Source organism: Phoxinus phoxinus (assembly GCF_949152265.1).
Source record: "Phoxinus phoxinus genome assembly, chromosome: 18".
Lineage (NCBI taxonomy): Eukaryota > Metazoa > Chordata > Actinopteri > Cypriniformes > Leuciscidae > Phoxinus > Phoxinus phoxinus.
The window spans coordinates 17,727,277-17,739,180 of record NC_136893.1 but is presented as its reverse complement, the minus strand read 5'-3'; the positions used below and the strand labels follow the sequence as shown (position 1 = coordinate 17,739,180).

Here is an 11,904-nt window from a genome sequence, read left to right as displayed (position 1 = left end):
GTACAAAATGAAACATATACTATGTATATGCTCTAAAATTGAGAGCAAATATTCAAAGGCTAAGCACACTCAGTCATAGAGTTCCACAAGTTCTCAGACTCAGCCAATCAAGCAAATTGCTAGCATAGATGCTAACACTGCAGTCAACACTACTCATATAGGTCACTATGGGTCTGGCTCTACTGTTGATCAAGTTTAGAATGGCAGTAAGGGATCTTTTCACACAGGATGTGAACTTGGTTGGTATATCTATAGGTACAAATGTCAGATGGACGTTTTTAGCATTGCGCTGCGTCTCGCTGTTTTTTCCAATGTTGCTTTTTTGTATGTATTTGTTTTGTTATTTGTATGATAAAGCTTTTAGCTATTGTTTAACTTTGAAGAACGAGTCTTAAAAGAAATGTTATTCTTTTCCACCCATTTTTTTTCCACCCAAAAATGTTTTCTGTAAGAATGTGACCTTAGACTTTTACCTGAATGGGATACCTGTTGTGTTAAAAAGACATAAAGGCTATGGTTGCAAAGAATCGAAGATATTTTAGAAGTCAGGAAATTGTATCTAATGCTTAGAGGTGTGTCATGCTTAGCGTCTTGATTATTATTATTTTTCTCTTAGACCATAGGAGCAATATGACATACACTTGAAGTGCATTCCAGGTCTTTGGTATCTCCAGGCACCATTTTGATTATGGAAGATGGATAGAGGATCGTTAAACAGCTATTATGGTCGTGTACAGTCTTAGGACAGCCCGGTAATGAGGTGCAGCGCATGGGATTGATGGGTGTTTGGCTCCACAGTGTTTCATGAGACCAGTGCTGCCCTAGTTTCTGCCACTGGGACACCGCAAAACAGACAAACAATGAAACGGCATTGAAAACGGTTCATCTGTGTTTGTGATAGCATTCACACAGGTCAGAGTGTAAACAATATCCAAACCTCTAAGAAAAAAGTATGATCAGATGTCTTTCCCAAGAAAGTTGTTTAAGATGTGAAAAGATAGATTGCTCTGCACAATATAGTCTTGTTACCTTAGTCTCACACTACATCTGTCACTCTCAACATTGTATCTTTCCAAATCAATTTCAGTACTTTTATTTTCAACTGTTGCCCTGACACACAACCGATTCTCAGCCACACTAAGCCCATGTGATGACACCGTAAGATATTGATCAAGACAGACATGTCTCGAGTTCCCCCTGTTCAGCTTCCTGTGAAAGATGGGGCTAGAGATCTGTTTGTGCGTCAGGCAGCTGGCACGCAACCGGACGGACACTGGAACGTTTGCTGTGAATGTTCCCTTCTAAAACCTCAAAGATGGTTCAGTGGGTTGATGATCATACAAAATTTACTACTTGGTGAGAGACTTTTATGTCATAGGATCAGTCCATAATGCTCTTGTTACAAGTAAGCTGTCCAGGTTTTGCTTTTTTCCATATTATTAGACAGCGTAAAAACTATCTAGCAAAAAAAAAAAAAAAAAACGATATGAAGCCAATATTATGCCAAGCCATTTTAACATTTAAGGGATGGCTTGGAGTGATTTATCCCTTGGTCGAACATTATTAAAGTTAGAGCTTATTTAGAGATATCAGCCGAATGGCTTAGCAGGCGCTAATGGATCCGAAGGTTGTATCTCGTAAATTACCCCACTAATAATGCCCGAAATGGTACCAAACTTCTATAGTAGTACAAATAGATTCTGTAAAACGAGGCATTGTAAAGTTTGTAAGTACATCAGGAGTTTATTTAAATAACACTTGCCTGATGGCTTAAGCTTTATACTTAAAACGTACCAGTATCTTTTTTTATGCAACTAGAACTTTTAGATATTAGTATCTATTCCATTAGGTAGGCTACTTATTCTTTAGCTATACCTTTTTAAAGATACTAGTACTTATTCATTAGATAGGGGAGCATATGGGTAGCAATATTCAATTTAAATTGTAATATACAAATTGCAATTTCCTACACTCTTTTTAACATTTAATTTAAACATATTTTAACGTATTATAAGTTGCAAAATTAAAATGTATTACAGAAATGATTAGATATGTTTAACATGTTCAAGCTATTTTTTTTTTGTTGCAAAATGTTCATTTAAATGTTATTTTTCTTAGTTGTATTTAAACTTAGTTAAGACACTTGAGATTGCATTTTCATTAAAATGTCCCACAATGAATGCAGCAAAATTCAAAGCGAAATTGAAAATACCATCCGAGCCAATCACGTCTTTGCCCCTCCCTGTCAATCATTGCATCAAGGCGGGGCCAGGTGTTGGAAACATGGCGGCGGCAGGAGCGAGGCATACTGGCAGATCAAGTTGAAGATTATGCGCATCCGTCAGTGATTCCCCGCCTGTGAACTCTCGTGGTCAAACATGACTTTTAGAGTTAACAAACATGGCGGACAGCAGGCAAGAAGAATTGGCAATAATAGTTGCTGCTTTTTTAAAATTCTGCGAACGTGAATAGTAAGCTAACCTAAATTTAATCTGTTCATATAAAGCGATCGTGTCTCCTCAGAAAATTTGGACTAAACTCAATTCATACGGATTAGTTTTACGATCTTTTTATGAACTTTTTGAAGCCTCAAAGTCTATGGAGGGACAGAAATTGAATCAAAAAGATCTTCATATGTGCTCCGAAGATGAGTGAAAGTCTGACGGGTTTGGGATGAAATGAGGGCGAGTAGCCTAATTAATAACGGAATTACAATTTTTGGGTGAACGAACCCTTTTAAAGTGTGAAATCTAGTTTTATTATTGTTTGTATTTTAATTTTATCCTTTTACTTTATATTGTACTTTTTAAAAAAAAATGTTGGGAAGGGGTGTGCAGACATGAAGCATGGCGGGAAATCTGTTGTGAATGATTTCACCAATTGTTTTTATTTTTCCATGCTGTTTTTCAGTAATATTAAAGGATAATTCCGGTATTTAACACCTTGAGTCTATATTGTAGTTTGTTTTGGATGAACAAGAGTGGTGGACAACATTTTTTTGACAATGGTTCCTCTCTCGAGTTTTTGACAATAAAAGAATTGGCCATGGACCCATTTAACATTGGAGTCAATGGTCATGTCCGAAAATGTCATTAAAACAACCTTTAACATTAGTTTTCAAAATCCGAGTGATTAGTGATGTTAGTTGATGTTCCAGAAACAAAAAGTGTTGCGAAATACAGTTTCTGTCGTGTTTTATTCGTCATTTTGTAAAATCCCATTGAATTCTGTTGAAGGACTGAGTGCTCGTTAATATAAATGCGCTACCGGAAACGGAAAGTGGGCTGTTTACATTTGGTCGATGTAGTCTTTTTGCTCGCTTCCGTTTCTCATAAGGTTAGCGAGAAGAGCAACTGTGCTCCGGGAGAGTAAGCGAAATTAACAAACAAAACCTTCATTAATTGTTACTTGTAATATGAAGTTGAACTCGACTGTGACCGTGAGTGTCCCGCGAGACATACATCAGTTATCGCCATCAAGTGGTCGGGAGTGTGCTAACGCTTCAGATTCAAATATTGAGCGGAAGTTACACGGTTGTGAAGTGTCTGAAAAAATAGTTCCACTATAGCAAAATAAACGGATTGGAATCATATATTGCGACGATATATTGTTTATAATCATCAACGAACACCACTAACCACTCGGTGAGTTTAACAGTTTTGTAAACGAACATTATTGGCTGTTTTAATGACATTTTCGGACATGACCATTGACTCCAATGTTAAATGGATCCATGGCCAATTCTAGTCAAAAACTCGAGAGAGGAACCATTGTCAAAAAAAATTTGTCCACCACTCTTGTTCATCCAAAACAAACTACAATATAGACTCAAGGTGTTAAATACCGGAATTATCCTTTAAGGCACTATGTGAGAATGAACTTATAGACAACAAATGTAAAGTTAATCACTCAGGTTTCGCAGTTTGCTTTACGCAAAATTTTAAACGAGTTTGTTTAAATATGATGCATACATTTCATTTGAAAACATTTATATATATTAAATAAAAATAAAAATACGAAAAAAAAATTGAAGATGGCAAATTTCATATAGTGCAAGTCTGCATATGAATTGATTTGTTGAATTAAATTTGAAATTGAATGAATTTAAAATTCAGTTGATTTTCAGAATCTATATGATCAGCATAAAACATTTCACATTTGCAGTAATGGAAGCAGTCCGGATTGCACAAACCCATGCACACAAGTAAGTCAGCAGGGATAAGCAACACACTGTACCCTACACCCACTCACAGCCTCTGCTGATGACTGCCGTCATAGCAACAGATAGACATAACTATACCACCCTACACACAGTCCTGTATAGAGCAGAGCCTTACACACATGCACATATCACCAGTCCCAAGTGGACCTAGACATCTAGACTGAACAAGGAAAACAGGAGGGTAACAGAAAGTCAACGTCTGTATAATTCAGTTTCAGAATGTTAGGTGGGTAATATGAACACATTCTTACATTTCAATGAGGGTTTATTTCCACTACATAAGTATGGGACGTTTAAAGCATGCCACACTGACTGCACAGTATTAACAAACCAAACAGTTCCAGAAGACAACAGAAGTGTCTGAGAGGCCTATACTGGAACATGGTGCGGCCCGAACCAGCAGTTGTGATTTCGACAGACAGAGTGACAAAAATTTCAGGGAAGAGACTTTAGTGGGCTAACCACAGATGACTGACCACTTTTCTCTGGAAGCAGATGCTTGCTTCTCTCTTGGGTCACAGCTGAAAAGGGGAAAAAGAGGCAGGGAGGGAGTCAGCAGGGTTTTGAAACCCACTTTCACTTCCCAAAGCAAAAGGCTATTTCGATACAGCTCGTTCTAGTGCTTCGTTTCCCTGTGCCCACTGCTAACTTTTGCTGAGAGGAAGTGTTTACCAGTTTCCAAGTCCTAAACTGATGTTACTCTTCACTTATTTTTCATAAATAAAAAAAAACAACTACACAAACACATCATTTAGCTACACATGACTAAAAACCCTTTAAAATCAGACTGACATGCATTGTATATGATGATGTATAATATGAATTCCTGTATTCTTCTCACAAGCACAATTTTCATTCGTCTATTGATGTTTTATTGAAACAGGATATTTGGGTCATCCTTTTTTAGCCAATAGGGTCATGAACCATGATTTGGTAGTTGACAAGGGTGTAACACACTCATTCATGAGGGCATTTCATTAGACAAAAATCTGTGTTGTGCAGGATGACGAGTCATCGATATGCTTTGTTCGGTTTCCTGGAAAATATATATTTTTTACATTTTTAGACATACAATAGTGTATTGATGGCTTCAAAGCTAACAGACAGGGACAAAAAGTCACAAAACTTTATTCAATGGAGCGGAGCTGTCCAGAAATGTCAAAAAAAAAAAATCAAAATCAGCCCTCATTTTCATAGAACATCAATGATATGTGTTTTTGTTAAAGATTTTGAAAGCTCTAACATGACACAATTGTTCGTACTTTCAGCACACGGAATGTGTATCGGTATGTTGTGTCTGATTCAGACACATGGCACTTGGGAGTTACACAAACGCACTCAGCCCAGCACAGAACGTCCATGCTCACTGTTCACTCAAGGTCTCCTTGATCGCCCACATTATTTCATGATCTGCAGTAGTAATTATTTTGCTTATCACTTTGATGAGTATTGGTTTGTTGATTATTTAAAGATTAATATATTACTTTTTTTTTTGCTTTTATTGCGATAGGATAGGGTAGACAGGAAGTGAAGTGGGAGAGAGAAGGGACGGGATCGGGCAATGTTTGTGAGCCAGGACTCGAACTGGGGTTGCCTGAAGCACAATAGCTCAACATGTTTGAGCGCTACCCATGAGGCATATTAAAGATTAATATTAATTTGTTTGAATTATTCTTATATTTTACATATCTTTATGTTGGAAAATACTTTGTCTGAGTCATTGATGAATTTTGTGTGTGTGTAAAATCATAAAATCTCTCAGTTGTAGTTCAGAGTGCATGCAAATGGAGCCTTTTTTTTAAATCTCTGCAGACTTTTTAATGTCGAGTTTCTACGATTTTTCTTTTGGAAAAGGGTTCTTCAGGGTCTGCGATGAAAAGTTCAGATTTTAAGATTAACATTTCTCATCACATTCTACTAATACTATCTAAGCTTGTATCCATAGTAAGCTCAGTATGTATATGATTGCCTCAACTGTTATTTTTATTTCTCGTAGGCATTTTAAGACAGACACCATGAGACAATGTTGATACTTAAAGAACTCAATTAAGTCTCCTAAGATATGAAAGAGCAAACTCTCATGATCAATGAAAAATAAATGTTTCCTCAGGACACATCTATCTAAATGAAAGTTAACAACATCCTGGTCATCAAGACACTGTTCTCAGACTTAAAATAAATAAATAAAATGATTAGCATTTTTTTTTCAATTCAAGGTATAGCCTTGCACATGCATTCACTGAGAACCGAACCCATGACCTTATTGTTGTTAGCACCATGCGCTACTGAGCTGGGAAAGCTAATTTAGTGAAATTATAAATTAATGAGGAGTTTTAAATACATAAAGGACATCACTACAATACCGATCTCTAACTGAAATGTCAATTAGTCAACCTTCAGTGGAACTGTTCGGTTTTTGGAATAATGAAGCGTATTCTGTGTAAAGCCCTGTTCACACTATTGAAGGTCTCATAGTTGCCATAAATGTCAGTTTTTCGTATAGGTTCCTACTTTCCACATTTATGTGCTGGCCTCTAACCCAGGACTAAGGGGTGGGAGGCGGGCGCTCTAACAAGGAGGCTAAAGACTGCAGTCGCTAGCGTCAGTCGTTAGAGCACCTCTTTAGATTAGGGGAGTGAGGTTTACATGCACAGCTGGCCTCCGTTACACTCACTCCCATCCGGGTTGCAGCACCAATGTAACCCCTCAGGTCCTGTTCGACCCGCTCTGTGCGGGCTTAGAACCCGAGTCTCCAGGGTGGGAGGCGGGCGCTGTGCCGCTGCTAGCCATTTTGGTGCCCTAAGCATAATTGCATAATTCCACACACGCGCGGTCTCTTACTCTCTCTCCCTCCCTCTCTGCCGTGCACGCGCTACGCGGTTTGGAGCAGTCTCTGTCTCGCGGGCGCGCTCGCTCTAGATTCCGGAGATTTTAACTAATTCGCGGGCATCAATGAGCCGCTATCAATATGCGGGAGACTCCCGGAACTTCCGGGAGACTTGGGATGTCTGTATTTCTATACTGAAATAATATCGGCATTATAATTATTGATTTTTCATTAGGCTATTTTTTTGGTGCCCCCTCAGCTCTTGGTGCCCTACGCACAGCGCGTGATGGGAGCGGCGGCGCCGGGCGGGCGCTATAATAAGGAGGCTAAAGACAGCAGTCGCTATATTGTCAGTCGCTAGAGCACCTCTTGAGATCAGGGGAGTGAGGTTTATCAGCACAGCTCTTAGCTGGCCTCCATTACATACATATACATCTAAATATAAACATACACACACATATATACTGTATAGAGTTACATTTTTATCTTATATTTTTATGTATCATTGCATGTTTCTATATTCACACACACACACACACACATGAGGGGGGAGTTAATTTTTTTGGTGAACTAAGCCTTTAATTTTCATTCATCTATTTACCGCATTAATGACTGGATGCAAGTGATTTACTGCAGTGGTGTGATTATGGAGTTTATGAGATATGCTGTATTTACACACACACACACACACACACACACACACACACACACACACACACACACACACACACACACACACACACACACACAGACACACACACACACACACACACTATTAAATTCAAAACATTTCAGCAAATGTAATTTCATTGTAAATGTTACTTAAATTCGGGTTGCTTGGATACAGTAGGCCTACTTTATAATTTGCAAAAAAAATAAAATATATTATAAACCAAACTATAAATTTATTATAAACGCAATAACCTCCTAGTCTGACACTCGTCTGCTTTGTGTTGCTTAATTGCTTTGGGCTATCTGAACGCTTGCACTTCCTGGATCTGAACTGTCCCACAGCGCATGGGACGCCGCTCAAAGCCATCCATCCCACGCCTCGTGTGTCAGTTAGTATTCCTCATATACCTCACATTACACGCACCTGTAATCCCGTCCTCCGCGTGAAGAGGCGCGAGGAGCGTCGAGGCTCGAGCTCATTCTAACAGGTGGTGAGAGCGATTTCAGGTGGAGCAGCAGTTCATTCACTGAGCCGAGCTTCAACGAACGCTGAGAGGACCACTTGCTCCTCATTACAGCAATCCTTGGACTCCTGCGTGTATAAACACAGCCTAATCGTCGTATTTAGGGTATTTAGGCGAAATACTGTTTGTTTTAATTAACCTCAGCTTACAGGTGGGCGAAAGCCGTTTGTAGGACGGCCCCTCTTTCAGTTCCTCAACAGGAGACGCGGGACTGTCATTTGTTTGTCACCCTGTGGGACAGAAGAAACGGCTCCGTTAACAGGTGCGAGGTTAGACAAACACACCGCAATTTGAAGAATATTTTCATTTGTATTCGCGGTAAAATAGGAGCTATATCTAGCCTACATATCTAACATTTTTTACGAAGCCTCTTTCGTTCCGGAGGAGGACCGACAAAGCCATGTCAACCAAAAAACGGATGGATTTAACGAGAAGGAGCCGAAGCCCCGCGGTGTCCGAGGCGGAGATGTTTGGTGATTTTCAGGAGTGGTGCCTTCGCATTTACGGAGACTCCGGCAAAACAAAGACCGTCACCCGGCGAAAATACAACAAAATTCTGCAGACCCTCTTACAGAGTGACGACTCGGAGGGCGTCTATATCGAGAGCAACCACATCAACGCCAAATTTAAGTTCTGGGTGAAATCCAAAGGTTTCCAGGTGGGCAACACTGACGGCGAGCCGAGCGAGAGCGAGAACGGGGCAGCGGACAGACCGGTCCTGTACGTCCCCATCAAGGCAACGGTTAGTATGGGTGCTCTTTCCCCCGTCTGCTTATCAAACGCGTAATAGTGCGCGACATTTGCCTATGCAAATCCTTCGCCAGACGCACAATGGCGCACATGTTTACCGGTGAATCTTGTTCACGGTTGTATCTGTAGTGGAGTTAATTTCACTCTCGGGTCTCCGGTAACCACTTGTTCGTGTGTCACTCCGCCCGGTATCCACGGGAACGGTGGCAGCTCCGCCACCCGATTGTCCGGAAGCTGTTATCACTATCAGTCACTAACAAACAATCAACACCAATTTACCCTTCAGAATATTAATGAAATTTAGAGCTGACGAATCAAACATTTGTTGTGAAATGTGCTTGATGGTCTACTAGAAGAAAAGGAGAGAATTTTTTTTAATATATTATATTTTATCAACTTTTATTATTATTATTATCATTATTATTATTATTAGTAGTAGGCTAGTAGTAGTAGGCTAGTAACAGTATGGTTTTGAAAAGTCAGTGTATAGTTAACCAGCATGGAATACATTTTGTTGTCATGTGACAAGAAAACCAGACAACAGAGAGAGGAAAACTTTTGATCTTCATGAGTGTTAAAAAAGCTTGAACAAAATCTAACATATTTTAGCTTTTTATGTGATGGCACGTATTGTTCAGGTCAAGTAGTCCTGAGAAAACCTCTTATATTTTTGACTTGATTATGCAGTACTTGACATTTTTGTTACCTTGATCTTTTGAGTAGTGTGTTCACTGAGTAAACTCAAGTGTATTCAAAATGCATGGAAAGTTTTTCACTTGATGGTTTCAGTACTTGACATTTTTAAAATTAGTAGATCAAACAGTTGGTAGAAATCAGTATAAATGTTTTTCCCTATTCATCACCATTATCATTGACCCACATGTGTCTGTTTGGGGTTAATTAGACTAACACACTCTGATGATAATTCATAACTATTTTACATTTTGGAGAGTTGGTGGGCACTTATGCTGCAATGACAGGTTTAATGGTAGACCTTCGTGCTTATTTATTTTTTAAAGTGTTTGTTTTCATAAAATCAAATCGTTTGAATTCATATGGAATTTCCAGCTCATGATAATGTATGGATCAGTTTAGAAACAGCATCCCTTTGAAAGCCCAAATTCGTGCATTTATTCGTTTTTGCATTTTATCATTAGAAAAAGCATTGTCACACAAAACAAAATTTCTTTACAGCATTTATGTATTGAGACCTGTTTTAGGGGGAGGGGGGGGGGTCATGTTTTTAATAATGTTATCTTTCTCAAACGATTAATCATGTCTTTTTCTGAGCTGAAGAGTTCAGGTTTCCAAGCCGTTGACTTCTTTTTTTATTGACTAAACCTAAACACACCTGCCGATTTAGTTCACCTGTGTAGCTTTCGTGAGACGATATCAGTGTGTGGTATTATTGGTGAAAAGGCTAGTTAGAAGTGTGTGTTTGTACGAGAGCAATAGGGAGAGATAGAGAGGCAGAGGCGAGGTGAGCGGGTCAGCTCTCAACAGAACAAATGGAATAATCAGGAGCCCAGATGAAGATTCATCTTATGAACATTTCACTGATAAAGGAAAGGAAAGTGGTATGATGGAAAAGTTAAGATGGATGCGTTCTGTGTACCCTCATAATGAAGTGGCTGCCCCAGATTTGTCCTATTCAAATACTATTTTCGCTCGCTCTCTTTGCTTTGGGTATGTGTGTGTTCTGCTTTCTTTATGAGACATTCCTCCCTTTCAGTTCACTCAGGGGGGGCTAATTGATGTGAACTGAGAGAAAGTGATTCCCTCACCATTCGATTAGCAGTGCAGAGACTGCGTAGCCGTAGTGCGTACTAATATGCACAGGTAACGCAGATCCAGACACTCTGACCTGTTGGTGAGCTCAGCTTAAAACAAAGCTGTGAGGCCAGACTCACACTCAAGAGCATCGGTGTGTGAAGGAGATCTTGTCTATCAGCATGCTCATATCATGGCCATTGCCTGAGGTTTTATATCAGATGTGAAAAATGTAGTATTTTATAACTGTAATACAAATTTCGGTTAAATGGAACTTGGCAAAGGTCACCTGGTGACCCGATTCTCTCGATTGAATTCTAAAGGAATAATTTAACCCCAAATCATTATTTACTCACCTTCATGTTGTTTCAAACCCCATATGCTGTCACTTTTTTCAGTGAGAAACAAATTTAGACGTGTCTAAAGAAATGTTGTGTTGCTATTTTCCAGGGACATAGTGATTAAGTAGTGATTAACATAGTGATTAAGTAACATGGACCAGTGTTGCTATTTTTAGCAAAAATGTAACTGTTAAAGGGGTGGTATAATGCCCTTTTCACAAGATGTAAATTAAGTATTTTATTTTCCCAGAGTGTGTATGTGAAGTTTGAGCTCAAAATACCCCACAGATATTTTTATATAGCATGTTAAAATTGTCACTTTTTGAGGGTGAGTAAAAACGCACCGTTTTGTGTCTGTTCCTTTAAATGCAAATGACCAGCTGCTCCCAGCACAGGGGGCGGAGCTTCAAGAGCTTGTGTCATTTTACCTCATACAGACATGCACTGAAAATTTCAATGTTTATATTCAAACCTGAGTCAGACAATAATGGAGGGATTCAAGAAGTGACAACATGTAGAAGCAACAGGACATTTCTGAAGGGTTAATTGATGAATTTATGTAGCTTATGTGTAGTTATCTTCTAGTCATTGATTATTAGCATATTTTGTCTTGATAATCTATAAATCGTGTTCCTGGGGTCGGGGTTTATGTAAATTGTAGGGTTGGTGATGTCACTGACCCGGGAGGAATGTCGTGTAGTTCCTACCAGCCGTTTCTTTTAGTCTTTTAGAAAGCAATTTCTTTAAAAGCAAATATCTCCCTTTGCTTTGAACTTTGAGCGTTGTAACTTTGCAGAT

At 39.1% G+C, this 11,904-nt stretch overlaps 1 protein-coding gene and 1 long non-coding RNA gene across 3 annotated transcripts in view; one reads left to right on the top strand and one right to left on the bottom strand.

The window, feature by feature from the left end:
• Positions 1 to 4,407: 4,407 nt before the first annotated feature.
• LOC306986152 lies at positions 4,408 to 9,217 on the bottom strand. 2 transcript variants are annotated; one of them, XR_013794921.1, is made up of 4 exons: positions 8,600 to 8,986; positions 8,395 to 8,475; positions 8,146 to 8,313; positions 4,408 to 4,743 (listed from the first exon to the last, which is right to left on the bottom strand). It is a non-coding gene; the product is annotated as an uncharacterized lncRNA (long non-coding RNA). The 2 variants fall into 2 exon arrangements; XR_013794920.1 differs by lacking the exon at positions 8,600 to 8,986 and adding an exon at positions 9,094 to 9,217 and having other exon boundaries at positions 4,430 to 4,743.
• The window catches only part of nol4lb (nucleolar protein 4-like b), a 47,266-nt gene continuing 43,514 nt past the window's right edge, over positions 8,153 to 11,904 (top strand). Inside the window, exon 1 of the mRNA XM_079589054.1 lies at positions 8,153 to 8,987. Coding sequence (XP_079445180.1) covers positions 8,646 to 8,987 — 342 coding nt within the window. The 5' untranslated portion in view covers positions 8,153 to 8,645. The remainder of the gene's footprint in view (positions 8,988 to 11,904) is intronic.